A 27,792-nucleotide genomic window follows, 5' to 3' on the forward strand; every position below is an offset into this window, starting at 1 on the left:
CAGGGGGCTGGCAGGCTGCTTTTGGGCGCTTTTCTATGTGTGCAAAAGCTGAGGGCTGAACAGTAGGAGGAGGGCTGAAGCTGCGGCACATGCTCCTTTCTCTCTCTCTCTCTCTCGCTTGGTGCACAGGAGGGCTGGACTGCAGGCGCTCAGAGCTGCGTGCTCCTCCTAGGTGGCCAGGGGGCTGGTTTCTCTAGACATAAAGGCGGACATGGGCTGGTTTTGCATGAACATAGACATCATGTCAATGGCATTCAACTGATGGAACTTTCAGCTTCTCTTTGCTTTGGTTCGGGACTGTTTTGAGATCAGTTCGAGGACAGTTTATGGGCTGTTTTTGGTTGGCTGCAAATTCAGCTATGTGCTTGGGTTTCCGGCTGCAAGTACAGGTCAATTGAAAGTGTTCCTTGGCATGGGAGTGGTGCAAGCTCCCATGGATGCATGCTCATGGAGCAGATTGTTTTCTTCCTGGTGGAAAGGAATAGAGGGACCTACAATTATGGGCGTCTCTATGTTTCCAGATGTTTCATGAGGGAACAGGTAACTAGATGTATGCCGTTGTTGGCACTATTGTTGAATGGTGCTGTGAATGGTTTTGTATGGAAACAGGACAAAGGTTTCGAAGGGAAACAGGCCTAAGGGTTTCACGTGGAAACAGGTCGTAGGTTTCTCGAGGAAACATGTATTTGGGTTTCTCCAGGAGATAGGTCACATGCAGGCAGAAGGTACAGGAATGGACACATGTTTGGTACAGCCTTGCTACTGATTGGGTAGGAGACAGGGAATCCATGACAGAGATGGATAGTACCCTTGGAAGGTAGAGAGGGTTGGTTTAGGTGTGTCGTCTGTATGGTATGCTGTGCTGTGATGCGAGTTCTCTTTTGAGAGACAGTTTGGGAGTCTGTGTTGTGATGCAGAAGCATTGGATGTGTCAGGGTGTGACGTTGTTCATAGGTGAGAGGCTATGGATGGTTGTGGCAGCCTTGATCATGGGAGAAAGCTTCTATATGCAGACTCAATGTGTGAGAGTCTTTTGATGTGAACAATGGCTGGACTTGTTTGTGGATGCCGAGTGGATATGAAGCCATGATGTAAGGTCTTTGTAGGCTTCAGGAGTTCTACTCTGACGGCTGAGTTTCCAGCCTTATTGTAATCAAAGCTCTTATAATCAATTAAAGAAATACCGCAAGGGGCGCCATTGCGTTTTGGGGCCAATCGGTGTCCGTGTACTGTTTGCAGGAGCACTCTAGCTTCCCCTGTTTGTTTTCCTTTTCTAGGTCCTCCATGGTGTTGAAGTGTTTTGTGTGCGAGTGTTTGTTTCACCTCCCCTCAAGTTTTTGAAGACCGGTTTACATGTCATGTATTGGTAGCCAAGAATGTATGGCTATACGTGGATGGCACAGAGGAGCGTCCTCTTGCACCTGCTCCAGCAGAAGGTGAAGTGATTCCCGCTCACCCTCCTACAGGTCCACCTCCTCATCCTCCTCCTACTCAGCAGCAGCGTACTTGGGATGTGGGTAGGAGGGCAGCTAGCCTGCACACACACACACACACAACCTCAAGCACAAAGAAACGTGAGAGTGCTAGGGATGCTCAGGCCCATGCGTTGATTGCTCTCTCGTGCCACAGGCATATCATTCCGCACATTCGTTCTTGCATCACTACAAAGGGTACTTGGGATACCTTGGCGGCGGCGTATTCAAGTCGCAATGAGGCTCGTGTAGCTTACCTTCGAGGCAAGCTTGAGACTGACCGCATGCTTGAAGGTGACTCTATCGATCAGTACCTTACGCATGTGAAAGACCTACGAGAGCAGCTCATTAACATTGATGAGGTCTTGATAGATGGCTATCTTGTTCAGACAGTTTTGCGTAATTTGCCTAACTCTTATCAGACATTTGTCACCACTTTGCGGTTGTTGGCTGGCAATGCACCTAATGCAGTCACTTTTGACAACCTTGTGACTCTCTTGCTCGATGAAGAGCAATCTCGTTCCAACAGGAACAACATGATGTCTGCTAAGTCAACAATGGCTGCTCCCTTTCGTGGGAATATATCTAGGTCTAAACCTAGCCCATCGGATCCTCCCAAGACAGAGGACAAGCCTGAAAAGAAAAAGCGCTATAATTATTGCAAGAAAACACGGCACCATAGAGGAAGGCAGGAAGCGTATTGAGAGTGAAAAAAAGAAGCAGCTGGTATCTTCTTCCACAGGTGCAGATCTGGCCAATTTGGCTACACATGTATCAACCTTGACCAAATCATCTTCATCACCTACACAGATGTCTTCTGATGCCGTTGCTTTTGATGACTATGCTCTATAGTCTGTACTCCTAGGTATGCATTGCCTGCTTGGCAGATGCATTTCAAGGGGGGATTTTACTTGCCCACATGCAGTTGGTGATGCCTCATGATCACTTATGCTTGTTGACCCTTATGCTTGTCTATGCTAGGCGCTCTCTTATGTGATGTCTACAGGAGATTCCTTTTATGCTCTTTTCCCTTGCAGCAGGATTACAGTGTTGACATTGTCACTTTCTCACATGTGATGTTTACTAGGAGTGCCTTCTACACACTTGGCCAGTGTTGGCTTGCTCTCATGGTTTTGACATGTCACATGTATATTATTCATTGTGGGATTATGCATCTTTACACTTGCCATACATGCCACTGATCATGGCATCGCTGAGAGTTTTCCCATCCACTCATAGCATTGGCTGATGCCCGCCTCGAGCCCCCACTTTTTCTCCCGATTTTCAGCTTTTCCCATTGCTGAATTTTTACTTTTATCAGCCCTACCATTGCTGATTTTTCCTCATCGGATCCTCCATTGATGAGTTTCTCTCTTGCAGCTTACATTGCATGTCTCACAAGCATGACTTCTGGATCTTGTTGCCTCTACACGTGTATATTTGCTACCTCCTCTTATGCTTAGTTACAGAGCTATGCTTTGCTCTATTGTTGTCATTGATGTGGATTACATGCAATTCAGCTTGGCATTTGGATACTTGCCTTCAGGGGGGTATTATGTGATGCCTCTTGATTTGATGCAGTTGATGTCCACATGATCTTTGCCATGCATTTCAGGTGATGCGTTTATGTACTACTGTGCTCTAGCATTAGCACTATGACATTGGGGCTTCTCTATTTCCCCGTCATATGGTGCTTGCTTTTCCCATTAGCACTGCAGTTCATCTTTGCCGTCGTGATCTCTCTTGATCACTCTTACTGTGGAGCATAGTGCAGGGCAGCATTCACAGATTTATCACCCTGCTTCCAATTCACACCGTTCACTTGAGGGGGGTTTGTTGGTCATGTCCACTCCCGGCTAGTTCATGTGTGAACACAGCTTACTCACGGGCATTTTTTTCCCTGTGACTGGACACAAGTTTTTTCCCCGTGTAAACACACGTGTGTGTTGGGCACTTTGCCCTAGGCTACTATATGTACTCACTTGTACTTTCATTTTATTATTATTGAGTACATCTTTTCCAGCACTCTCACGTTTCTCTGTGCTTGAGGTTGTGTGTGTGTGTGTGTGTGTGACACAAGTTTTTTCCCCGTGTAAACACACTTATGTGTGTTGGGCACTTTGCCCTAGGCTACTATATGTACTCACTTGTACTTTCATTTTATTATTATTGAGTACATCTTTTCCAGCACTCTCACGTTTCTTTGTGCTTGAGGTTGTGTGTGTGTGTGTGTGTGTGTGTAAATGTGTTCAAGGTGTGTGTGTGAGAGAGAGACAGTACGCGCCGCATGCCGTCTTCTGTTCCTGCTGCTGCCGGGAGCCAGCGACCTCTACGCGACTGTGTATGTGCCGCCTGCCATCTCCTATTCCTGCTGCCGTTGCACTTCCGCCTGCCGTCTCCTATTCCGCCTGCCGTTGCACTTCCGCCTTCTCCTTCTGTCTTTTCTGTCCAATTTGTAATCAGCGTACTGATTGTCCCTTTTTTTCTGTCACTGCTGTCTGCCTGCTCAACTGCTCGTTTCATCCTCCTGTTTGCGAGTTTCCTTGCGTTCCTCCTTCGCTTCCCCTCTTTCTTCAGTTTGCAAGCTGCAGCACCTGCGTGCGTGTATAGCTGCGTCTGTGTGTGTGTCAGCCTGTTCCTTTTCACAGCCTTTCCCTTTCCGTGATTCTATCAATGGCTTTAGCTTTAGATGTTTGTACATATGCCCGAAAAGAAAGATCTGCAGATGCTAAGCGCCGCCTATCAGAGCCGGCTTTACAAGATCATACATTTACGTTGGAAGCTCAGTATGTGTTTGATACCCTTAAGGATGACTTTCAACAGTCACGACAGGAATGGGACAAACCGATTCCAGAGGTCACCTACAAATTGAAGTTGCCGTCCTTGGTAAACCCTCTCAGAAAGTTGTCTCAAACTGTGGTTATAATATTCTTTCCAGGAAGAATCCCTGCGGCCAGTGATGTCGCGCAGTGGATTAAGTCCATCCTTGGAGGATGCTTTGTAGAGGGAGTGTATTTTGCTTCCAGAGGCTTTTATGAGGTGCATTTATCAGATGCTTCATGCAAGCAGAGGCTTCTTGAGTTCTCTCCCCTGTTTCATGGGAGGCAAATGGTACATGCTATGCCCTGGTCCCAAACAAGGACTATCAAAGTCTTATACGGCATCACTGCCCTGTATGGGTTGAGGTTGCAAACTTCCCGGACTATATGCGTGAAGAGTTGCCTCGCCTGGCTGCTTCTTTGGGACAAGTCATTTGTCCACCACGCCCCATGGGAAACCGTAACAGGTTCTGCATTCTCTGGGACACTGACATACCTACCCCCCCTTCTATTGCGGTAGAAGTTGAGGGAGTGCAATTGGGCAAAAAGTATTTTGAATTGAAGTGGGGTGTGTTTGCAGGTGCTTGTTTTGCCTGTCACAAGTTTGGGCATCTAGCCTCTGAATGCCCAATGGTCCTGCATCAGCCCCCCCCAAATGCCTTGCCACCCCAGACACGGGAAAAAAATGATAATTTGCAAGTCAAGACAGCAAATACAAATGGAGCAAAGAATGCAAAATCAGTCAATCAGGTGCCCGCACTTGCAGGAAAAGGAAAAGATAAAGGGAAAGAGAAGATGAAGGAAACTGTGGGGATTGAACAGGACGGTTTTAAACAACCCAAGAAGGTGGTTGTATTGAAGCAACGCCCCCTTCAATCTCGTCAACGGGATGCTTCTTCTCCCTCACCAGGACAAACTTCTACTTCAGCCTCTGCTCCTTCAAAATTGGGTGGGCATACTGAAGAAGGGCATCCCCATATGTGATTCAGAAGAAGAGGAAAATGCTATGTCTTTCATGGGCAATGAAGGCATGCAGCCTATGCAGGCAGAGACATAGCCTCTCTGATGTCTGGTTCTTATCCTCACACTCTGCTGTACATACCTTTTCATGCTTCAAACACTTAAGTGCTTTACATACAATGTACAAAGCCTCTGCAATGTCTCAAAGTGGAGGCTATTATGGATATATGTACATAAAATGCAGCCAGATATTGTTTGTTTGCAAGAGCATAATCAACACTCCATGGCTGGACAACATGGTTTTTTGCATGGCTATGATATATATTATGCTGGTACTACTACCTATTCAGGTGTATGCATACTGGTTAGACATGAGTTGCAGCCTCAGTTGGCCTTCAATGACAATAGTGGCAGATGGATAGTAATACAATGCAATGTTAATGGTGATATTTTTGAGTTTGCATCAGTCTATGCCTCCCAGACCTCTGCCATGAGGGCTTCTTTGTGGGATTCTTTATGCAGATATCCATGGAGATCCAATGCATTCATCTGTGGGGATTTTAATAATTCCCCTCTGCCTAGAGATAATACCACTTCACGATCTCATATGCTATCATTGGAAAGGCACAAATGGGATGACATGCTTCTTTCTGTGCAGGCTGAAGATTTATGGGTACTTCTCCAAGGGTCAGTCCCTGGATATACTTTTCATCATAATGCACTTACTACGTATTGGGCCAGGCTTGACAGATGGTATTTGTTTTATCCACAACAATTTGCAGATTTTAGCCCTCATCTCCTTATAGACTTCTCATTGGGCTTGTCAGATCATGCTCCATTGTGGATGAATTTGCAGCTTGGCATGCCTCATGATGATTTGTCATTTCTCTCCAGTAGATTGTTGCATGTTAATCGGGCTTATTTCCAACATCACAACTTTCAGCAAATGATCAGATTTGCCATTCATCCTTTGCCAGTTCATGCCCAGGAGGACATGAATTATGCATGGGACAGCTTCGTCTCTCGTATTCAGAATGTCATCAGGGAGTATGGCAAATGGCATATGACAAAATGGAGGAATGAGGTTAAATGGGCAAAAAGGACAGCACAACATTTGACTGAATTTTCTCAGTCGAGGCCACTCTCTGATTCAGAAAAGGATTCCCTTTCACATGCACAATTTAAACTTACTGTTAATGATCAGAGGAAATTGCACAAATGGCATATTAGGGCAAGAATGAAGCCCCTCATGGATAAGGGCTGCTCTTCAAAATCCTTTTTCTAGGGCTTGCATGCTACTCGAAATAAAAATTCATGTCTAAGGGTTAGGAAACTGGATGGCTCTTGGACTCCCTCTTTCTCTGACCTCCAAGACGAATGCCACAATTATTTCCAGAAATTGTTTTCTGCTCCTGGTTCCCCATCAAATCAAGTGACTGATGCCAGGACTGAATTTCTTCAATATGTTTCTGGAATAGTTGAAATGGATGATGCTCTTACCTTGGAGAGGCCTTTTACTGACACAGAACTTGATAATGCGTTGTTCCACCTCAGCAAATACAAGTCCCCTGGCTGGGATGGCCTTACAGTGGAATTTTATATTTCTTTTTGGGATGATTTGAAAGAGGTCCTTTTGCGAATGATCAATGTGGCCTGGCAAGAAAATCAGTTGCCGCACTCTTGGAAGCATGGTATAGTCAAGCTTGTCCCCAAAAAACATCTGTGTGATCATATATCAGATTGGAGGCCTATTACTTTGATGCCTGTACTTTATAAACTTATTGCTAAAATGATTGTACATAGGCTTCACAGGATACTGCATGCAGGACTTCATCCTCATCAGTATGGTTTTGTGCCACGAAGACAAATCCATGACAATATATCCAATGCCTTGACTGCAATTGAATATGCTAAGTACTCGCATCAAGATGTGCTTATATTGCAGGTGGATATTGCTAAGGCATTTGACAATGTTCAATGGGATTTCATCTCTCAAATCATGACAAAGTTGGGCTTTGGTCCCAAGATGGCAAATGCTATTTACTGGCTTTATTCTGGCTCTACTGCTCAGTGCATTCTTGGGCGGCATCTGTCTCGGTCGTGGATATTGGGTCGATCAATTAGACAGGGCTGCCCTCTCAGTGCTCTCTTCTATGCCATTGCGACCCATCCTCTTTTGATGTATCTTGATCATCTTACAAATACAGGACAGATGACTGGTCTCAAAATCCCAAGGGCTACATCTTTTTTGGCACAAGCATATGCTGATGATTCCTTCTTCATGCCACAGAATTCTCCTCAGGAACTTCGCATGCTTATGGCCACTCTTTCTTTATATGGGTTGGCAGCGGGATTGCATGTCAATTTTGACAAATCTAAATTACTCCCCCTGAAACAATGTGACTGGCATTCTATTCTTTGGCCGGGTCAGGTGGTGCATTCCAGAGATATTGTCAGGCATTTGGGATATCCCATAGGATGGCATATCACCAAAAAGCAGCAGTTAAAATGGATTTTCCAGAGACTTCAACATAAACTAGAATACTGGAAGATTTCTACTTGGCCTCTTCATGTCAGGCTCAGAATAGTACAATCCATTGTGATGTCCTATGTCCAGTTCTATTTGCCCTTGATGCATTGGTCCTCCAGGGATATTTCAGCTTTTATGTCTCAAGCTATGGAGATATTATGGAAGACAAAAACTGCTATGAAAGCATTGAGACTGATGAAGATGGAAATGGTGTGCTCCCCAAGGATGCATGGTGGACTTAATGTCCTCAATATAAAATATCATGTACTTGCAAGGAAGGCTACAATGTTGCATACTTTCTTCTGTCAACAGCAGCCATGGACTTGGATGTTAGCATCCATGTCTGTCAACATGAGGACTTGTGCTTATGGTCATTGGATTACGGATCATTGGGAGGTTGTGATTGGGAGATTTGTAGGGAGGATACCTGGTTGTCCTTTCTCTACTGCCCTCATACTTGACTGGAAACAAGTTCTCTCTAAGGTCAAATGGGCTCCTGATAATTGCTTGGAGACAAACTCGATGAGGAAAGAAAGTATTCATTGGAGTGCCATCTTTGACACTCCACTTGCTTTACAGGAACCTGTTCGGGCATACAATCGTATGAAATTGGGAATTAGGTACATACATGATGTGGTAGATGATCGGGGATATGTATTATCCTTTCCCCAGGCCACTGCTACCTATGCATTGGGAATGCATCATAGGTTGATATGGAAGAAAATTGCTGATTTATTGCATCCCTTTTTACCTATTCCACCCGTGGCTGACACAGACAGGCTTATGGATTGGCAATTGCAGCCATCTACTACATGCATTCATCCTATTCCCCTTCCTGCCTTAACCTCCATCAAAGCCTACAGGCTTCTTCAGCCTGCACCATGGATTCATCAACATGCTAATTCTCTGTGGCATATAAAGAAGCCCCTCTCATGGTGGCGGAAGAATCTCCGGATGTTGTGGAAGTGTAAAATGCCATTGAAACAAAGACTTTTTCTCTGGAGATGTTTGACAGGCACATTGTCAGTGGGGGTCATACTTGCTAAACGTCACATTGCACCTTCCACATGTCTAAGATGTCAGGCTCCCTCAGAGACTGTTCTTCATCTGCTTTGGCACTGCCCTTGTTCCAAGATCCTCCTCAGGCGAATTTCAGATTTTCTTCGGCTCCGTTTCCCTACTCACAGATTTGGGAAACATTTCTGGCTTTTTGGCAGATATATGCGGTCCTTGTCCCAATACTCACTTTTTCTCTCTTGGGTGAGATATTGGGTTCTTTGGACAATTTGGAGTGAGCATAATTTGGCATACTTGGGTCGGCAGAATCACCAATCATATGAATCCTTCAGAGCCTCATTGCGGCAATCCTTATATGATGCCTGCCATGAGGGTGATATGGATGCTTCTTGTTTAGAGCTTTTCTCTTTATGTTTCTGACATTTGGGATACTCTCCGCTTCGGAGACTTCCCATCTTGTAAATTTATGAGCATATAAATATACTGCACTGGATATTACCAAAAAAAATGTGTGTGTGTGTGTGTGTGTGTGTGTGTGCAAGCTAGCTGCCCTCCTACCCAACATGTGAGCCATATGAGTTTCCCAACCACTTGTCGGTAGGCTCACTCTTCATGTGGCGGTGAATCCCCTTCCTTCGAAAGTTTAAATGATTGGATCTAGGGGGTGGCCGCAGGCATAGCACCATCAGAAAAATAGGAAGTAATGAGTTGAAGACAGTACTTTTGTTGTGACACAAAAATATCATCAGGATGTTGGATCACCTCCATGCCAAGGAAATATGGGAGAAGACCGAGATCAGTCATCTCAAATGCTTGTCTCAGATGTGTCATGATATCAACCACTTTGGCTTGATTTGAACCAGAGATGATAAGATCATCGACATACAACACAAGGTAGCACACCATCCCCTGATCTGTGTGGATATAAATATTGGGATCACAGTGGGATGGTTTAAAACCTTGGTTGTGAAGAAATTTGTCGATGCGATGATACCACGCTCGAGGAGCTTGCTTAAGCTCGTAAAGAGCTTTATGCAGGCGGAAGACATTGTCCTCATGCTCGGGGAGCGGGAAGCCCGGAGGTTGGTCAACATAGACTTCCTCCTCGAGAATGCCATTGAGGAAGGCACTCTTGACATCCATCTAGTAGACTGGCGATTTGTGGTGTGCAACAAGATTGAGTAAGAGACGGATGGTCGTCATTCGAGCTGTAGGTGCGAAGGTCTCATCGAAGTCAATGCCTTCTTTTTGGTGAAAGCCTTGCACTACAAGCCGCACTTTGTACTTGTCCAAGGTACCATCGACTTTAAATTTGGTGCTGAAAATCCAACGACCTCCTTATGACGAGGGCGATCCACAAGGGACCACGTGCCATTATGGTCAATGCTTTCAAGTTCTTATTCCATAGCATGTTTCCAGGCTGGCTGTTTGATTGCCTCTTTCCACGATGTTGGCTCATCATGCGCCACATAGTCTACTGAAAACACAAAGGCAAATGAGGCATGAGGATTGAGCCTCGTGGATTGTCCAAGAGGGGATCGCTGGGAATCAAACTGAATCCTGCATGGTCTGTTCGTACCAACAGGGTAAAGGGTCCCTGGGTGGCTCTTTGGAGGAAGAAGGCTCCTCAAGGCGACGGAGTGGTAGTCGATTGATTTGGGTTCATGTGGCACAGTCACAGATTCTTGTTCGGCGCATCAAAGACAATGTCTCGATGAATGAAGACTTTGTTCGATAGACTTTGTAGACCTTTGATTCAGAAGAGTAGCCCACAAAAATGTGCAACTCACTCCTTTGCCTTTCGTGTCATTCGGAGTGTGTAAGCACGACACCCAAAGACATGGAAATGGGGAATAGTCAATTTCTCGCCATAAAATGCCTCAAACCAGGTCCTGTGAGGGCCAGCAATCGTAGGGCAACGGTTCAAAGGTACACTGTAGTGTTAATCGATTCTGACCAAAGACGTTCAGGCAGCTCTATTGCAAAGAGCATGGAGTGTGCCATATCCATAATGGTACGGATCTTGTGCTTGACCACTCCATTTTGTGAGGGACAGTTGGTGGAGGTGAGCTAGCGTTGAATGCACTGCTCTTGCAAGAACTCAGCAAATTAATGGGAGATAAACTCACCACCATTGTCACTGCGAACAATCCCAATCAAGACGCCCATTTGGTTAGTGACTAATCGAACCCACATGGTAAAGTATTGGAAAGCATCTGATTTATGCTTCAAGAAATACACCCACATGTACCTCGAATAGTCATCTACAATCAACATGTAGTAGAGTGACCTGTTCAAAGAGGGGATTGGGCATTGCCCACTCAAGTCGAAGTGAATCAACTTGAGGATACCCTGAGCACGATGAGTAGCATTATGTGGGGCTACTTACCCATTTGACATGGCTGGCATACATCCTTGGTTAGTTTGAGGCGGGGTATGCCTTCAACCAACTCGTCCCTAAACAACTCATAGAGCTTGTTATAGGAAAGGTGACCATAGCAATAGTGCCATAGTCGTTCAGTGTCCAAGGAGCTCTAGTCACATAAACACGAACCCGATGAAACTTAGAGCCCTCGGAGGATGGCTCATATAGAAAAGTAGACATCCGGTATAAGCCATCCTTTTGTGCTTGACCGCGAGCAACAACGAGACCAGTAGTCTCATCAATCACCTCGACAACTCGCTTATTGAAGTAAACTCCACGATCAAGTTGGGTAAGCTGGGATACAGAAAGTAAGTTGAGGCCCAAGTTAGGTTGGGGCCTGTGTTTGTGTCAAATAAAACAGTGCCAATGGATATGATGGGCATCAATGTGTTGTTACCACATCGAACTTCACCCTTAGCAGGACGCTGAGAGATGAAAATATCGACATTGCGTGCCATATGGTGTGTGGCTCCACTATCAACTATCCAAGTGACCGGATGGGACCTGTGTTTGTGTCAAATAAAACAGTGCCAATGGATATGATGGGCATCATCTTCAGCATGAAATGTCTAATCCTTGATTAGTGTAGCAGTGTCAGTAGCAGAAGCATCTTCATCACTCTCGATTGCTCGCTGAAGCTCCCCCCCTTCCCTCCCTGCTCGCGCTACGGCCGCACGCCCAGTCACCCTTCCCGCCCACGCGTCCTCCCCCCCTGCCCTCGCTCGCATGCCCCCCCTCCGTCTGGTGTCCTGCGCAGGAACACCAGGCGGTGAAGCGCTCGCGTGCCCCTCCTCCGCCTGGTGTTCCTGCGCTGAAGCGCTCGCCGCCCCATCTCCTCGCCTTCGCGCCCCCCTCCCCTCTTCAGCGCCTCGACCCCCCCCTCCGCCAGCCCTCTCTTTCCCCCCACCCCCCCTAGGGTTCTCTCTTCGCCGACTTACCCCCCCCCCTCCTTTTCTTTCTGCCGTCCCCTGGGGGTTTCTTTCCTTTTTTTTACCGTCTTGGTGCGCAGCTCGATTCTTGCAGGCCTCTCCACATTCGCTCTGCCTTCGCCATAGCTTCAGACTCTGATGGAGGCTCCTCCCGCCCCACCTTAGAGGGACTCTTCTGCAGCCCCCTCGCCCGCCCCTAAGGATACCCCCATCAGGCTTTCTCTTTCGCCAGAAGAGGAAGCGAGCCTCGCCGCAGAGGTGGAACGCCTCCATGTGGGCAAGATCCTGGACGTTCAGCTACTGGGCCGTGGACACTACCAGATCGAGTTCGAGACTGCCCAGAGCACGGCCCAGGTCCTTGCCATGAGTCCCTTGGACATCAGGGGTGCTCGGGCATTCTTCAGACCTTGGCAGCATGGCTTTGACCCAGCAGCGGCCGAGCACGGAGAGCGCCTCTTCCATGTTACAGTTTGCTTCCCTGGACTCCGCCGCGAGTATCTTCCGCTCCTTTCGAGGCTTGGAGCATTGGTGGGCTCGGTGCTTGAGACTCACCCCACAGCCGCTTCAGTGGTGGCTAGAGCAGCTGGGCTACCTTCAGTCAGAGTTTTGGTTCCTGACATCTCCTCCCTTCCGAGGTCATTCAGCTACCCAGGATAGGGGGGGATGGATTGATCAGAGAGTGGAGTTCTCGGGGCTCCCGAACCAGTGCTTTATTTGCAAGCAGGTCGGCCACCTGGCCAAGGCCTGCCCGCGCAGGAGACCCAGACCCTCACCGCAGCAGCAAGCCCCTGGTGGCCCGCCCACAGATGCGGCTCAGCAGGCAGCCTCCGGGACACCTGCCCAGCCCACAGAGACCTCGGAGTGGCAGCCTGGACAGGGGCGCCGTCGAGGGAGACAGCCACAGCAGCACGCCCAGAGACCGATGCAGCAGCAGCCTCAGTCTCAGCATCACTGGGTTCCCGTGAGAAACAGCTTTGCTCCCCTCCAGGAGGAGACCCCAGTGCCGACTGAGGACCAGGAGATGCCAGCACCCCCTCCTTCGCCCCCTCTCCCCCCTCCCCCGTCCCACCCTCCCGCCTCGATTCCATCTTCACCTCCTCCCGTCACCGCTCCGGTTTCGGCAGCGGCTCCTTCTTCATCCCCTTCTGCCCCCCCCCCCCCCCCCCCCGGCTCGCCTCAGTTCCCCGGGAGGCCCTGGCAGTCCCCCGGCGTTCACCTGCAGTCCAGAGGACATTGAGCACTGACCTTGCTCGAGCACCACAGAGGAGACTCACCATGCCGATTCGGGCTTCACGGCTATCCTCTATACGCAGTCGGCTGAGTCGTCTCGACTCTAGGCAGCGCTCAGAGGCTTTTGATTACTCCTTCACACAGCTTTTTGGAGTAGAGGGCCCCCATGAGCCAGCACCCATCAGAGTGCATGTAGTGATACCTCCGGCCCGCGGGGAGGAGGCACTTGACTCAGCGGTGGCCTTCTCATTCCCTCTTTGTGGCCCTTGCGACCGGGAGTGGACCATGGATCTCGCTCTTAGCACTTTGAAGACTCAGGCAGTTGAGTTTTCTCATCATGTGAGCGATCTGGAGGTGACAGATGTGATAGGCCGACTATGGGAGTTGGCTCATTTTTTCTTTGATCCAGGGAGTGTGGATGCCTCAAGGATTCAACATGCGACCCTAGATATGTATGCATACACGAGGCTGCTATGTCTGAGCGGGAGGCAGTCGCCATGGGACACAGCCCACTGGCGCCTGATCCGAGATTCTTGCAGCACACCGGGTGGGCAGACTCGTAGCCGCTCGGATGGGGACTATTCTCCATCCAAGCCGCTTGCGAAGGCCCGCCGCACGGCTGAGCCAGCATCCACCTCAGCAGGTCATCCATGAGGATCATCTCATGGAATGTACAGGGTCTTGGCGGCGCACATTATATGCGGTATCGTGGCTGCTTGAGGCAGGAGCTTCAGAGATGCCTGGTTGGGGGCAGTATTGATATTTTGATGTTGCAGGAGCACCATTTGGGTGAGAGCAGGATCCCGAGATATGGTTCGGTGATGCCTGGTAGATGGGACACCTTTTGGTCTGCAGGGTTTGGCCCCTTGGGTGGGCAGGGAGGAGTATGCATGGTCATTGCATATGTATGGCGGCAGGCCATTGTGGATCGAGGGATCATTGTGCCTGGTAGAGCACAGTATGTCATTCTGAGGACGCATGATGAGCTCTTTGGCGTGCTCAATGTCTATGCGCCCAACCATGCTAGTGCCAGGGCAGAGTTCTGGACCCAGGTTACGGATGCATTGCCAGAGGCCGCATATTGGTGTGTCGGGGGAGACTTCAACATGCTTGAGGACCCGGCCGATAGAGTGGGAGGCAATCATGTTACAGTGCACGGCACAGAGCTTGCAGCTTGGGAGCGATTTTGCATGTCACTGAGGATCACTGATGCATGGCAGCATGAGGCCTTCTCCCGCTCTCAGGACAGTCTTGGTTTCTCTCGATCGGATCGCCGACAGGGAGGGACTAATCTATCTCGGATCGATCGCTTCTATGTGGGCGACAGGTTAGGGGAGCGAGGGGGCTCCGTTGGCATTCTCACTGGCACCTCTTTTTCAAACCACGCGCCAGTTATTTTGACACTTGAGGAGAGGACACGGGAGACCAGCTTGCAGTTGAGGATCCCAGAGAGGGAACTTACAGATCCTAGTCTCGCTGAGGACATTGAGAGGATATGGCATGACAGTCAGAGCTCTGACCAGGATGCAGCAGGCCAGTGTGCCCAGGGACTCATCGAGCTCAGCTCTTTTTTGCACGCTACAGCCTTGACACGGCTGGGAGAGACTCGCGAGCGGGAGCGGCGGCTGAGACGGAGCCTTGCTTCGCTTCAGCGCCTTCAGGAGCAGCAGCCTACATGTGAGTGGGTGGCGTCCCAACTGAGCCAGGCACGCCAGGAGGTTAGAGAGGCAGAGGAGCAGAGACATGAGTTTTACTATCGTCGCCAGGCCTCTCAGTGGACGCAGCTTGGTGATAGAGTGACTGGGGAGTTTTTTGAGATTACTCGACCCCGCCATGCTCGAGCAGGAGTCCGTCAGCTTGGGAGGCCAGACGGATCGGTAGCCACTGAGCCCGGGGAGATCAGAGCCATTGCCACTGAGTTCTACAGGGACTTGCTTTCAGAGGAGCCAGCCACTGAGGCTCGGGATGCTTGCAGACAGACTGTGTGGGCCCATCTGCAGAGGAGGGTCACAGATCGTATGCATACAGTTCTGGGTGAGCCTCTTTCAAAGGTAGAGCTTGCTAAGGCCTTGAGGGTCCTTCCGCGCCATAGTTGCCCAGGTGAGGACGGACTGACGCCTGCCTTTTTTATGCGCTATTGGGACCTTTTGGGGCCAGGCCTCCGCAGGGGCTTTCAGTATGTTTTGGACACTGGGATGATGCCACAGAGCTTTTCAGAGGGCTTGATCTTTCTTATACCCAAGGGGGAGGGAGTATCAAATGATATTCGACATTGGAGACCTATTACGATCCTCAACACTGTCTACAAGGTCTTAGCAAAGGCCTTGAGTTTGAGGATCCAGCCCTTCCTGGGAGAGTTGATTCATGCTACCCAAACAGGATTCGTCAAGGAGCGTAGTATCCTTGACAACATTTTCACATTCTGGGAGGCGACGGCCCGAGCTAGATTTCTTGGTGAGAACTTGGTCGTGATGCTTCTCGATTTTGAGAAGGCATACGATAGAGTCGATAGGGGTTTCTAAGAGGGCACTATGCTTCGCCTGGGCTTTGAGCCAGTTTGGATTCGAGGGTTTGGATTCGAGGGGTGGCGGCTCTATACTCCACAGCTCGTAGCCAAGTGCTGATTGCAGGAGGACGGGGGCCGAGTTTTGAGTTGACCAGATCAGTCCGTCAGGGGTGTCCTCTCGCCCCGTTTCTTTTTCTCTTCTTTGCTGAGGCTATGAGCATGTATCTGACGGCAGAGGAGGTTGGTTTGAGAGGACTACAGCTCCCAGTTCGGGGGGAGGACCTGCTCGATGCTGAGTTTGCTGATGACACGGGTTTATTTTTGCATGGCCATGAGGCCAATCTTCAGCGGGCAGAGCAATCGCTCCAGGTTTTTAGTGCAACTTCGGGAGCATTGATCAACTGGCGCAAGACCGTGGCCTTTTGGATCAGTAGCGCTCCCACTCCGGCTGGAGCCCAGACCTCGGTTTTAGATGGATTCCTCTTGGCACAGCAGTGAGGTATTTGGGATGCCAGATTGGACTAGATTTGTCACCTAAGCAGCAGATTGCCCCGCTTCTTCTGAGCATTCGGAAGAAGCTTTTGTATTGGAGTACAGCTCGGCTCTCCTTGGCTGGGAGGGTGGTGGTGGCAAATCAAGTGCTTTTAGCGACCATGTGGTACATCACGTCTTGCTGGATCTTCTCGAGCTCTTGCATCAGCCAGGTACAGAGGCTGATCAGGAACTTTCTTTGGTCTGGGCGGGATGGTCAGCCAGCCCGGGCTAAGGTTGCTTGGGCAGTTATTACACTTCCGTTGGCCCAAGGAGGCTTGGGCATTATAGATCCAGTTGATCAGAGTAGAGCCTTATTGGGGAAGCTTATTGTTCGGGGGCTGCTTCCAGGCGCTGAGCCTTGGAAAGAGCTCCTTTTGCAGCGGTTGCAGGCTCGGGCTCCCCCAGCAGGGGGCACTTAGGCACCAGAGATACGATGGATCTTCATAGAGATGAGGAGGACAAGCCTCAGTAGAGGTTGGGAGGGCAGATTTGCCTTGAGCATCCTGAGAGCTTGGGAGTTGCTGAGACTAGGACTCTCTCAGAGACCTCCTCCTTGTGATGAGGAGCGGGCCAGACAACCGCTCATCTGGAACCCAGCGGTTCGCACAGAGCAGGGTCATATGCTGGGTTCTCGGCCTCGTCTAGCCTGGGGACCATTGGCGGCAGGCCCAGCACGTAGTTTTGGAGACTGGCAGGCCTTCTGCAGTCTTCCAGAGGAGATCTAGGTGGAGAGGCTGAGTCACTTCAGAGGGGGGCTGATTATGAGGGATGACATTCAGGAGGCACTCACAGAGGAGTGGTTCACGCCTCTCGAGCCAGTGGCCCCACGGTGGATGGGAGCCTTTGCACAGTTGGAGATCCTGATTGCTGTCAGAGCTTGCACTGAGGATGGCAGATGCCTCTACTATGAGATCCAGGATGAGGGCAGACTGCAGAGAGTGGAGGTGGAGTCGCCTTTGGTTGCAGAGTGCATTTTTCAGAGGATACGGGTAGTGGCCGTCGCTTCTCGGAGGTGGCGCATTGACCCAGACCCTGCAGATGTGGACTCCGATTGGCGCATATGGGCATATGCAGCGCGCCCCTTGGCCCGGCTCCAGTGGGACCCTGGCGAGTACGAGTGGCATGATCCTTGTGCATCCTTGGAGGCCACAGAGATCACCTTTTTCCAGTATACTGTTCGGTTGGGGCGGCAGATTTTGACAGCGCGGAGGATAGTCTCTCCAGCTGCATCGGGGCATTGGCGGCTACAAGGACTCTCACGGGAGTTCCTGGAGGATTTTTGGACCAGGCTCTGGGCTAGTCGACAGGCACGCAGGATCTCGACTTTCTAGTGGCTGGTCGCCCACAGGGGCTCTGCAGTTGGCACCTGGCTTGTCTACAGCGGTTTTTCGGCCGCCTGCGTCCGATGCGGCCACCCTATGGAGACTCAGAGACATTGCCTATGGGACTGCCCTCAGGCGCAGCAGATTTGGCTGCGGATGCTGCGCATTCTGGCCCCCTGTCTCCAGAGGGTATGTATACGTGGGGTGCCGCTGCTTGGTCGACTTCGTCAGGGCCTGCTATGGGCTATGAGACGGAGCAAGACAGCCAGGCCATCAGATTCATTAGGGGCCAGCCTCGCCTGGTTCCTTCACCGGATTTCTCGTCCACCAGCTAGACACAGGAGAGGGATCTACGATGGGAGCTCCTCAGCAGCCTCACCATCTGGTTCACCTGGAGGGCCCGGTGTTTCAGAGCCTTTGAGGGGAGACTGGAGCCACCAGCAGAGACTGTTCGGGGTGGAGCCACCAGCAGAGACTGTTCGGGGGATTTGGCAGGAGTTGATCCACACCCTGCGAGGACAGTATGACCGCATCCGGGGCGACTCGGATGAGGCGATCTTGCAGCGCCAGGCCTTTCACACCACTTGGCGCAGCAGCCCCTTCTATACCCTTCCCGCAGGGTCCCCCCGCTGGCACTACAGGCCACCTGTTTGGCTTTTCCCCCCTTCTATTGTATGATATAGCCCCTCAGTTCTTTGTACTGATACTTGTACTTGTTAGCACCTAGCGAGTCTCCCTGGCTGCCTTGCTTTGATCTCTGCTCTGTTTTCTTATGAGCAGGAGAGAGCCTTTTGTAGCCCTTCGGGCATTTTTTATATAACTAATGAAAGGATCTTTTCTCGGAAAAAAAAAAGCATCTTCATCAACATTGACATTTTCATCATCAGCATCAGGGCCATCACCTTGGTCTATGGCACCATCAGCATAGGCAGCACATCAATAGCATAGTCAACATCATCATCAAAGTCACCTTCAGCAGCATTAACAGCATATGCATCATCTCATGGGAGTGCAAATGGAGCTGTCAGCAGAGCTGGCAGCCAAAGCTCCCTCCAATAGTCGGCCATCAATGTTCTTAAGTATGCTTAGGGCTGTGGATCAGTACAGCAAGGCTTCCGCGCATGCAACATTGGTATCAGAGCATTCAAGCTCAGCCCACTAAGCTCAGCCCACTAAGCTATGTCCCAAGGAAGGTGCACAATTCCACCAGGAAGGATGCAACAGGGTAGCAAATGGAGTGGTCTGCAACAAGTGAAGCTAGAGGATGCAATCCCTAAGGGTAGGTATGCAGACCCAGTACCTAAGTAAGCTCTCAGATCAGTTCCAAAGGCCTAGCAACAGGCATGATCTGTTCCGACAGGTGACCCACTGGTGTGTCAAGGCTAAGAGAAAATAGGCATGGGGACAACAATGAACAGATGCTCGGTTCTTCATCAAAGACTTGGAAGTGGAGATCAGGAGTGGTGTTCAGACCCAAAAATATCAGTCAGTAGAAAACATTGACATCTTCATCATCAGCATCAGGGCCATCACCTTGGTCTATAGCACCATCAGCATAGGCAGCACATCAATAGCATAGTCAACATCATCATCAAAAGTCACCTTCAGCAGCATCAACAGGATATGCATCATCTCATGGGAGTGCACAGGGTGATGTCGCCTGATGGAAAGCACACCCCATGGAGGGGCAGTTGTTTGGTAACGATTTGGTCACCACGGAACGGACCACCTCAATACAGATATGCCAAGCCTCGGAGGGAGATCCCAAGGATGAAGAGGAAATGGAAATGTATGCATCACTTCCTCCTTCGGACTTTAGTGAAAACTGGATGCATGTGTTGGCCACCATTGATGTGATGCAGCCCAGGGGAACCCAGTATTTGGAATCTAGAACCGTCCCCACAATGAGGAATCAGAAGAGGAGACATCAAGTACATAAGGTACCATAGCACGAAGCTATACTAGTGCTCAATGCCTTAGACGGTGGCGGAAACAGAAACGGTATATAGCCCAACGAAATGCCCTAGGTCTAGAGTTTACAGTTCTCTGTTTTGCTATTTTGTTTTTTGTTTTTTTTTGTTTTGTTTTGTTTGTTTTTGTTTTTTGTTTTTTGTTTTTGTTTTTTTTTTGGTTTTTTTTTGGGTTTTTTTTGGTTAATGTCTTAATTAAAAGTCTTTGTTTGATATTATCTTTTGGTTTCCTCTCCTTAGTGGCTAGATTTGTTAGTGTATTTTTTTTTATCTTTCAAATGCTTTGTTTTTGTATTTGTCCTTCTTCACTATTATTTCTTTCTCAAATCTCTCAATGAGGATTTATACATATATGATGGTTCGATGCATCTAGACTGCTGCTGCTGTTCACATGTAGGTGTACGGCTGTTTGTACACCCAGCTCTAGGGCAGCCAGCAGAATGTGGGAAAGAGAACAGCTGCAGTCGGCTGTGTACGACAAGCGCACAGGAGAGAAAACAAATCAGCTGCCTGCTGCTGTGTACAGCTAGTGCAAGGAAACCACCAGATGATGTTTGTTGTAAGGCCAGCACTGAAAGGGGGTAGAAAACAGCTGCAGTCAGCTATGTACAGCCAGCGCACAGGAGAGAAAAGCAGTCACATGCTGTCGCCTATGTACGACCAGGGCACATAAGTGAGAATAGGCACTATACAACCAATGCTAGAAAACCACCTTGCTTCTTATAAAGTCAACCGGCCCTCTTTTAGCTTTGCTTTTCCCTCCTTACATTTTATAACGTCAATCAGCCTTCTTTTAGCCCTTATGCCAAAAGTGGCTGAGTATGCCCAAAACATCCCAAAATTTGCTTTTCCCAGCTTGCTCCCCAAGTTTTATCTAGGCGCCTCCTTCTGTCCAAGTATTGTAACACGCGGAAGCTCTGGGGGTCTTCTTTCAGCCCTAAACACTCTTGGCAACATGCTGATGCAAAACGCAGTACAGCCCTAGGCTGCCTTGAATAAAAGGTGAATAACACCCAAAACTGTCCCCCTATGGGACTCCTACTGACCCAAACCCCTAGAGGGTTGAATGGTCTTAACAATGAGCATGTGTGCCTATTTATAGGCCTTGGAATCCTTGGAGAGCTGGCCGACCAGCAGTCAGCCAGCAACCTTGGCATAAATAAAAAAACGCAGAGCCCCTTTATTTGTGGGCAGCCGCCTTATCTTTATGATGCGCTTCAGCCCTTTGCTCTCTGGAATCAGCCAACAGCTCCTAGAACCAGCCGACAGCATCCTCCTCCATGATCCCTATGCCCTGCTCCAAGTCCTCCACAGATTCTCACCTGAGGCTCCTAAATTCTGGTTCTACTCATCTTTTACTGGCTGCCCCCTTCTGGATTAGCCCTGAGAAAGTACATGGCATTGATCATGCACATGACATCCCCCTCTGCTAAACTTGATGACGGGAATCCAACCTGCTCTTGGATGACTGTCATCATCCCAATCCTTTTCCCAAAGTCCCCCTGTCATCCATCCATCCATCCCTGGCAACCCTTTTCTCTGAAAGCCCGGCCTGTTCTCCAAACCACTCTGTCTCAGACGAAGGTCTCTGCATCTGTTCCGTTTAGTCCACAATCCATTCCTGCCCTGACTCTGAATCCCCATTCGCACCTTGGTTATGTTATGTGTGTGAGCTTGCCCCAAAACACTAATGGAGACTAGTGAAGGGACCGACACAACCCCCTTGTTACATTTATGAACAAAACAAAAGGGAAAACATGCTCGCATGGGATCTACCCAAAAAGATCATGGATCAAGGGCAAAGATGTGCTGCTTTGGGTGCAACTGTATGTCCACACTACCATCAAATTTGTTAGAATTGTGCATCTTTGTGTTTTGGGGCTTTACCATTTATCTAGTATTTTACTGGATTTTCCCTATTTATTTGTCCAGGGCCAATCGGCCAGCTCTAGAGGCAATCGGCCAGGTCCATTGCACTATATAAGGAGTTCCCCATTATTCACTCATTCATCCACTTCCCTTGCACATTGTTCAACACTCAATTGCTAGCTATTGCCATTGTAAAGCTTTACTGCTGTTATAAAAGGTGATCTTGTCCAACTCTCTCAATCTTCTTTGCACTCTCTCATAAGTTTATTGTTTATGCTTCCGCCTGTGCTATCTCCTTCATGGTATCATACGCTTAGGTCCAGGCTGCTCCAAACTCTACAAATCTACCAACCTTTCCCTCCTTTGCTGATCATTTTCCTCCATCTCTCTCCCGGCTGCTGCAGATCCGTGACAACAAGTGGCTACGTTTCCCAACTGTGCTGCGTTTTCAGGTCCAGCCAGCCTGTTGTTTGCTGCCGACCAGTTTGGTGGCTGCGTTTTCTCCTGCAGAGGCAAGCCGGCCAGGTCATAGTCACAAGGAACGGGGGACGGTAACGGGGGACGAGGACACGGATGGGACGGGGGACGGGCATAAGTAGGGAACGGGGATGGGGGAGGGAACGGCACTCAAAAAATACTTTTTTTTAAGTTTTTCTACTCTACACTTGTTCTACTTTGGAAGTACATCAAAATGAGCACAAATTTACATAAAATGGTAAGCTTTTGAGTCATATTAACAAAATACGCCAATCAAAGAGTGAAGGCATTGACGGTTGATTGTATTAATAATTAAGTAGATACAAAATGAGAGAGAGAGAAAGAAAGAAAGAAAGAAAGCTGTATTAACGTCTACTAGAGAGAGAGAGAGAGAGAGAGAGAGAGAGAGAGAGAGAGAGCCTAGAGGCCTAGAGGCTTGGAAGTTGGAAGACTCAAGAGGCTTGAGGGAGAGGTGAGAGAGAGAGAGAGAGAGAGAGTCTAGGTAGTAGAGAGTAGGGCCTTGTGTGAGAGGCTTGGAAGTTGGAAGTTACTAAGTTAGAAGAAGCTTGAGGGAGAGAGACTAGAGAGAGAGAGTTTCTTGAACTTTGAAAACTTGAAGAGGTGTGTGTGTGCTTGTAGCCTTGTAGCCTTGTTCTTATATAGATATTAGATAGGCAAGAGAGAGAGGCAAGGGCAAGAGAGAGAGAGAGAGAGAGGCAAGGGCCAAGCCTCAAGGGCCAAGGCCCCAAGGCTCAAGCCTAAAGGCCAAACCTCAAGGCAAGAGAGAGGCAAGGGCCAAGGCCCAAGGCCCAAGCCTCAAAGGCTCAAGGCCTCCCCAAACGGCCAAGCCAAACGGCTAGAAACAACCAAGGCAAACGGCTAGAAATGGCCCCGCAAACGGCTAGAAACGGGCAAAAGAAACCAGTCTGACCAGGTAGAATGGCTCCCTGCCGTCCCCGTTCCTACTGCCGTCCCCTTCACCGTCCCTTGTGAGGGACGCCTCCAGGGGGACGTCCAACCGTCCCCTGCCGTCCCCGTTCCTGAACCGTCCCGACTCGGCGTCCCTCCGTTCCAACAATCCGTCCCTTCCATCCCCTGTGACTATGGGCCAGGTACTTGGTTGCGTTTTCTTCTACAAAAGGAAAAAGGTGGAGCTGTGGCTGTGTTTTCTGCACCGACATCTGTTTTTGGTGAGTTCTTTGCATTTGGTGCTGCCAGACAAGTGGCCCTACATTGTCTTCTTCTTCCACGAGTCCGTGCCCTTCCAGTAGGAGGTTCCCGGTGGATCTTGGACTGTTTTGCTGTTGTCCAACCTCTTTCTCTCTCAAGTTTGAGAGGGAGCTGATTGTTCCTGGTGCCTCACTTCGTTGGAAAGCACTTGAGAGAAGTGTTTGAGAGCTGAGATTTGTTCTTTGCTGCTGTGGATATGGCTCCCCCCGTACGAACAAGGATGACAAGTTGAAAGGACCCAACTACGCTCATTGGACGCTTTAGATGCGGATCTGGTTCATCCGCAAGGGTTTATGGGACATTGTTCAAGGCATTGAAAGGAAGCTTGAGCGCCCTCAAAACTCTAGAAGGTGGACTTAGGATCAAGAGGATGAATTTGCTGTGGAATTACAAGACTGGGAGAATCGGGACTCGAAGTCGCATTCTGTGCTTGTGCGGACCATCACAGAGGAGGTCTCACTGACCGTGCAAACTCTCACCAGAGCTCATCAGGTATGGTCAAAATAAGAGGATCTCTTTGCACGAGATTCATCAATGAGGGCAGTTACCTTGCAAGGGCAACTCTACGGTTTGTTATTCCCTGAAGGCAGTTCCATGCAGTCTTTTCTCATGAAGGCCAAGGTTATCCATGACTAGTTACTAGCTATGGGTGCTACTTTGTCCTCTTCTCAGCTGGCTGCTCTTATCCTCACCATGCTTCCTCCGGACTATGATGTGATTTCTTGATCTTTGCGGTGCCAGGTCACATCCACTCAATTGGATTTTGATGATCTTAGCTCCCTACTTTTGGAGGAGGAGTACGTTCTCGTCTCACAGGGTAAATTGAAGGTGTCAGTCAACAGTCCTAACCAAGCACTTTCCTCGGTTCAAAAGAAAGGTCAGAGTCGCTGCTTTAATTGTGGAAAAAGAGACCATCTGTCCAAAGATTGTTTGTCCAAGAAGAAGGACAAGACCAAGGGCAAGGTTTCATCTCAGAGAAAAGGCAAAGACACGACACACAATAGTGATACAGATTCTAGTACCACTTCAAGGGCTCCAAGGGCACTTCCAACTCGAGAGAACCCAAACGGTGTACTTCTCTAGCACACACGCAATTTCCTCCCATGTGCTTCCAGCCAGAAGAGGCTTGTGGGCGGGAGGGGGGACTGATTGCAGCTCCACTTATTGGTGCATGGGGACCGTGTTTCGGAGTTCCAAGCATTAGACATCTGGCAGGACATGATTATCTTTGGTACAGCAGAGATTATGAACTGGATCTGTTCCAAGTTCATTGTTCGAGGCTTTTTGGGACGTGATGCATTGATGGGGATTATGGGTGCGGTGTGTCCAGCAGCTCAACTACTATTCTTGGAGTTTACTACACACTTGTGTAGGAATTCGTGGCCAAGCAAAGTTCCTTGTTGTTTGTGGTGGCATCTTGTTTCGAGCAAACAAGTTGGTGGGTGCTCTCTCCAAGGTGATTCTAGTATTCGCGGTGCTGGAGGGTCCATGGTTGCATCTTCATCGACTTATCTTCTTCCAACTCTTGCACACTATGAGCTATAGAGGGGTTGTTAGAATTGTGCATCTCGGTGTTTTGGGGCTTTACCATTTATCTGGTATTTTACTAGATTTTCTCCTATTTATTTGTCCAAGGCCAGTCGGCCAGCCCTAGAGGCAGTCACCCAGGTCCCTATTGCACTATATAAGGAGTTCCCCATTATTCACGCATTCATCCACTTCCCTTGCACATTGTTCAACACTCAGTTGCTGGCTATTGCCATTGTAAAGCTTTACTGCTATTATAAAAGGTGATCTTGTCCAACTCTCTCAATCTCCTTTGCACTCTCTCATAAGTTTATTGTGTTTATGCTTCCGCCTGTGCTATCTCCTTCAAAATCTTCAAAGCAAGTTGTATGATAATTGCGACCAGGAAGGGCACTAAACTGACGACTTACGATCTGCTAATTACAACAGTCATAGGGGTCAGCAATGTTATCAAAGACAGCAAAGGCCACCAACCCAACATCAAGGGGTCAGACATGAAGATCTCCTGTTAGGTGTGGGAAAGTACTACACCAAAAAACCCGATTTGGATGATGGTGCTCAAAGGCAAACTTCACTCCCCCTGCTATAAACAGTCCTGTGAGGTAACTCGGGGACAAGCCCAAGAAGGGCCCTTTTTTTTTACCGGTGCTGGGGGGCGGCAAGCATGCTACCGCCTGGTTGGCCAGCACCATTAGCTTTCTCGACTCATCTGACCTGTCACCTGCCTCCTCTGTTGGAGGCCTGGCTTCTGCCATGCAATCTATCCACATGGTCTCCCAGTCTCCATGTATCCGGCCCCTCTCTGCTGCCTCTGCCTCTTCCTGTTGTTTTCCCTACCCAATCTTGATGTCCAGCCAACACCCCTGCAGAATGGTGTGAACAGGTTGACCCCTTCGAACAGGACTGATATATAACATTAGCAACCATTACTTGCTTCAGGAGTATTGTACAAGCTCTGTCATCTACACATCCTAGGGGGAGGCTGAGTCTGGAGCCGGCCTAAAATATTCCATTTCAGGTGCATTCCCCTCCGGAATATTATTGTTTGGGTACGACTGGCCAACCACCGGGTTACAAATTCATTCCACAATTAGTTGCTATTTCCACAGGTAACGTTAGACTAGGAACCCAGGGGATTCAAGTGGCTGAGGGGATAGAGTAGACAGGTAGCAGCGCTGAACAACAGGCAGCCAATCTGCAGGGGACACTTGACACAGCCACTTCTCCCTCGTCTTAGGGTTTGAGGGTGAGGACTAACAGGTCATTGTTTGCCATGGAAAGCGAGAACGATGGTGGTGTTTTGGGGGAGAGAGAAGGGGGAGGGAGTCGTTTAAACACTCCTCCAACAACAGAAAGTGGTGTTTTGGGGGAGAGAGAAGGGGGAGGGAGTCGTTTTAACACTCCTCCAACAACAGAAAGTGGTGTTTTTGGGGGAGAGAGAAGGGGGAGGGAGTCGTTTTAACACTCCTCCAACAACAGAAAGGCCTCTGATGGAGCCTCCAACCCGCCTGAAAAGTGAAAATCTACTCTTGTGAAGAGCCATAGCTAAACAGAGTGACAGAGAGAGCTAAACCCTAACGCAATGAGTACTTCTACATGAGATGAAGAGATTCTTCTGCATTTCCTGCCTTTTGATGCTTTTGGGAGAAAAATGCTAGAATTCATACCTATTCGCTGAGGTAATCCTGGGACGCTTGCTTGCAGGCTCGTCCGCCATGGCTGGGTATCTGGGGCGCTTGCTTGCAGGCTCCTCCGCCATGGCTGGGTATTTGGGGCGCTTGCTTGCACGCTCCTCCGCCATGGCTGGATTTCTAGGGCGCCTGCTCGGAGCTTCGTCCAGAGCTTCGATGGCGATGGGGAAATCACGGAAAACTTGAGTCTGAGCAAACCTCTCCATCCGCACGTGTTTTCCCGCGGAAAAAAACTTTTAAGGCTAGTACATAAATAACTTAACGAATTTGAGATGACCTACCGAATGTGAGGCATAATATGTAAAATAAAGCAAACAATGTTTTGGAAATGGACCAAAGAAAAATGAGTTTATATTAGAAGAGGAGTTTTTGCAAGGCAAGTTACATGGTATGGGGGATGGGATTGGAAAAAGGATTGTGATGTAGAGTTTGAGATTGAGGTGGTTGAGTGATTGGCTAGATTGTGTTTTTTGTGTGTAGGATTGTTGGAGGGTGATGGGTAGGTTTACAAGAAGTGTGAGCATGTAGAGAATTGAATGATCTAACCAATAACAGTAGTTGGTTCCAAATTTTGCATTGATGCTCTTATTATTTGTCCATATGTGGTCTATAGTTGATTGGTGCAATGTGGTTGGTAATGTGATGTGTTGTGATATGTTGTGAGCAGCCAAGAAAGATGTGAGAGATGCATATGTTTTTGTTTGATTTAGTGTGTCAATGTTGAAATCGCCGATGAGGACAATTTGGTGTTGTGTGCTGAATTATTGGAGAATGAGTTGTAGTAGTTGATGAAGAGCACGAGGAGATGATGTTGGTGATCGGTAAATTGTTGCTATTTGGAAGTGATTGTTGGTGATCGGTAAATTGTTGCTATTTGGAAGTGATTGTTGGTGATCGGTAAATTGTTGCTATTTGGAAGTGATTGTTGGTGTGCGGTCAATGAAATGAGTAGAAAGTGTCGTGATGTTGTCTTGTTCCTAGCTATGGGATGATTGCACTTTCAAAATTGGTCGTAAGAAATTGCAAGACTGTGGCCATTGGTTGAGGTGATGACATTGAAATTTCCAAGCTTGATGCTTTCACCTACATCGTGCAATCTTGTTTCTTGGAAGCATAGAATGTGTGACGACATTAACGATTTGTCGCAAAGTATGTTGTCTTTGTGTTGTCTTTGTGAGACTGTGTTTAAGGACTGGATGAATGTGTACGAGTGTTTGTAAAGGTCCAACTGATTCTGGAAGCATTCCCATCTTCTTTCAGCTCGCAAACATTGAGTCTCTAGTT

The 27,792-nt window shown here is 48.7% G+C and overlaps 1 protein-coding gene across 1 annotated transcript in view; it reads right to left on the reverse strand.

Moving 5' to 3' along the window:
* Positions 1 to 26,737, reverse strand: part of LOC147617761 (structural maintenance of chromosomes protein 5-like) — a 56,935-nt gene extending 30,198 nt beyond the window's left edge. Inside the window, exon 1 of the mRNA XM_086776011.1 lies at positions 26,485 to 26,737. Within this exon, the coding sequence (XP_086632137.1) occupies positions 26,485 to 26,714 (230 nt within the window). The 5' untranslated portion in view covers positions 26,715 to 26,737. The remainder of the gene's footprint in view (positions 1 to 26,484) is intronic.
* Between the last annotated feature and the right edge of the window lie 1,055 nt (positions 26,738 to 27,792).

This window comes from Cibotium barometz, chromosome 36 (genome assembly GCF_041138505.1).
Source record: "Cibotium barometz isolate CiBa-2024 chromosome 36, ASM4113850v1, whole genome shotgun sequence".
Lineage (NCBI taxonomy): Eukaryota > Viridiplantae > Streptophyta > Polypodiopsida > Cyatheales > Cibotiaceae > Cibotium > Cibotium barometz.